This window comes from Pteropus vampyrus, unplaced genomic scaffold (assembly GCF_000151845.1).
Source record: "Pteropus vampyrus isolate Shadow unplaced genomic scaffold, Pvam_2.0 Scaffold2, whole genome shotgun sequence".
NCBI classification, from domain to species: domain Eukaryota; kingdom Metazoa; phylum Chordata; class Mammalia; order Chiroptera; family Pteropodidae; genus Pteropus; species Pteropus vampyrus.
In genome coordinates, this window is record NW_011888783.1 from 27,688,852 (window position 1) to 27,691,090 (window position 2,239).

The following is a 2,239-nucleotide window of genomic DNA, read 5'->3' on the forward strand; positions in this document are numbered from 1 at the left end:
ATAGTTTTCCTCTGTGTACCCATTGCTTTGTGTCACTCATCAGTGCTTCATTTCCTATGAACCATAAAGAGATAGCCCAGATTAGAAACACAAGACACTCTGAAAATCAATTTTCTTGGGAAATCTCCCTCTGACCTTTGGTTGCCTTTGTGAATTGCTTCCTTATCACACATCCGCTCTCAAACAGTCTCCATGTGCTCACATAGCAGCCCCCAACCTCCCACATCTTTCTGCCTGAGTGAAAACTAACCTTCTAGAAGAGAAATGCTAATAGAACATTCAGGTCTGTGTGATTTACACCAAGGAAAAGGCATCATCAGAAGCTCCCCACCTCCTGTGGCCACCACCCAGTGCAGGGGGAAGGCAGGACTGCTGGATGGCAGCAGGTGCCAGGGCTGGGGCTCTGGCTCTCCGTGCAGAGGGGTTGCCTACCTTCACATTGGGGGTGTAGAGATTCCTGAGAGAGGCGAGGGCAGCAGACAGCCCTTCAGTGCTGTACCCTATCCACAGGGCTTGGAGATGGCTTGAAGAGATTCCTGTCTTCTTACTGAGGCCCTAGAAGCAATCAGAGACAAATCAGCCTCAAGAGCTGCTTTCCCACCTGCAGCTGGCTGTGCCTCCAGAGGGTGCAGATAGGAGGTCACGCATGGTAAATGCTGTGTCGCATACAAAGAACACCTGGATCTGTGAGCTTTCCCTTCCTAAAACCAAGGATTGAGGAACCAGCCTGCCTTCGCTACGTGAACTGTATGTCTGGGGGAAAAAGATGGCAGATGAGGAGAAATGATCTTTTCCTTATAGAAGTTCTCCTGTCAATCAAAAGAAGAATAAATGATAGAGTATCACTATTCTGTAACACCCAATGAATGAATGAGTCCAGGCAGAGACCTGTAGTGGTTGACGGCATCACACCAAGAGAAGCAAGCATAAACGTTGTGCCTCCTGATGCAAGAAACCCCATATTAGACTTATATAGAGTTTAAACTCTAAGTATAACTAGAAAGTAATCATGATACCCTGGAGGGGGAAGGGGAGGGGATCAAACCTAAATGTGATTAAGCTTCGGGATACAACTACCAAATGATAGGAAATAAAGAGGAAAGATGAACACGTTAAACTAGATCACGAGAAACAGGAACACGATCAAAATCCAGGTGGTGCAAAACTAGAGGTCAAGTAACTCATGCTCTTTGATAACAAGGAGACAAAGTGAATAAAGCGGAAACTTTAGGTGAAAGGAAGCTTAAAAGAGATTTAAAAGGGAGAGAGTAAAACCTTACCATAGCATCTGGATACACACTTGAGTGGTTCTAAGTCAGAACTTTCAGGGAGAGGGGAGGGGGTCGTGTTTGGGATGCAGTCCTTGGAGGGCTCTGAGAAGACTGATAAAGCTGTGGAAAATCTCTAAAACCAAAAACTTCAAAAGACAATGACGACGACAAAGACACCCTTCCTCACAGCAGCGCGTGTCTCACCTTGAAAATGTGCGCCTTCAGGATGTGGTGGCCGAGCTCCATGGTCTGCTGGCGGTTCAGCTTGCCCTCTTGCCGAGAGAACATGAATGCCAGGAGAGCGTGCCCATTCCTAGGACAAGCAACACAAAGCCTCATAATAAAAGACCCTCAAGTAAGAACATCGCCACGCCACCCCTGAATTACTCTCCTGGCACTCTGGCATCACCATACAAAATGCGGGAAAGCTGACTCTTTACAAAAGATGGCTATAGTGCTGTTTATTCTTCAAGTCATTTTAAGGGCTTTCTCTGGATTCCCCCTTCTGTGGTGTGACCCAGAAAGAAGCTCCAGGACGGGGCAGGTCTTTACCAGCCACTGTCTGTCCCTCATCTATCACTTTCTCACCACCTTACTTGATTTGTCTGTCATAAAAATGTAAACACCATGAGACTAAGGGTCTTGTCTAAGTCACAGATACAGTCGCCATACCTAGCAAGTGCCCAACACTTAGTAAGTACGAAAATGTGTGTTTTTTGGATGGATGGATGGATGGATGGATGGATGGATGGACAGATGGAGCAGAAGCAGCACTGGACCTGGCATTCAGGCCTCCCCTCAGGATAATCGCCTTGTGGAGTAGACTTGAGCCAAAAGGCAAGGCCTGATAATGGGAAGAAAAACCATGCTGTGGATAGTACAACTCATGAGCAGAAAGAGCTAAATTCTAAGCATGGATGGAACACACATCCTTGTGGGGGGAAATAAACTAAGAGGAGGGGGCTTGC

The 2,239-nt window shown here is 46.8% G+C and overlaps 1 protein-coding gene across 4 annotated transcripts in view; it reads right to left on the bottom strand.

The window, feature by feature from the left end:
• The window catches only part of TANC1 (tetratricopeptide repeat, ankyrin repeat and coiled-coil containing 1), a 244,115-nt gene that overhangs the window by 41,285 nt on the left and 200,591 nt on the right, over positions 1-2,239 (bottom strand). For all 4 annotated transcript variants that reach the window (XM_023530007.1, XM_023530003.1, XM_011358985.2 and 1 more), the window contains 2 exons: positions 1,476-1,584; positions 433-555 (listed from right to left, as the gene is read on the bottom strand). In XM_023530007.1, coding sequence (XP_023385775.1) covers positions 433-555; positions 1,476-1,584 — 232 coding nt within the window. The remainder of the gene's footprint in view (positions 1-432; positions 556-1,475; positions 1,585-2,239) is intronic.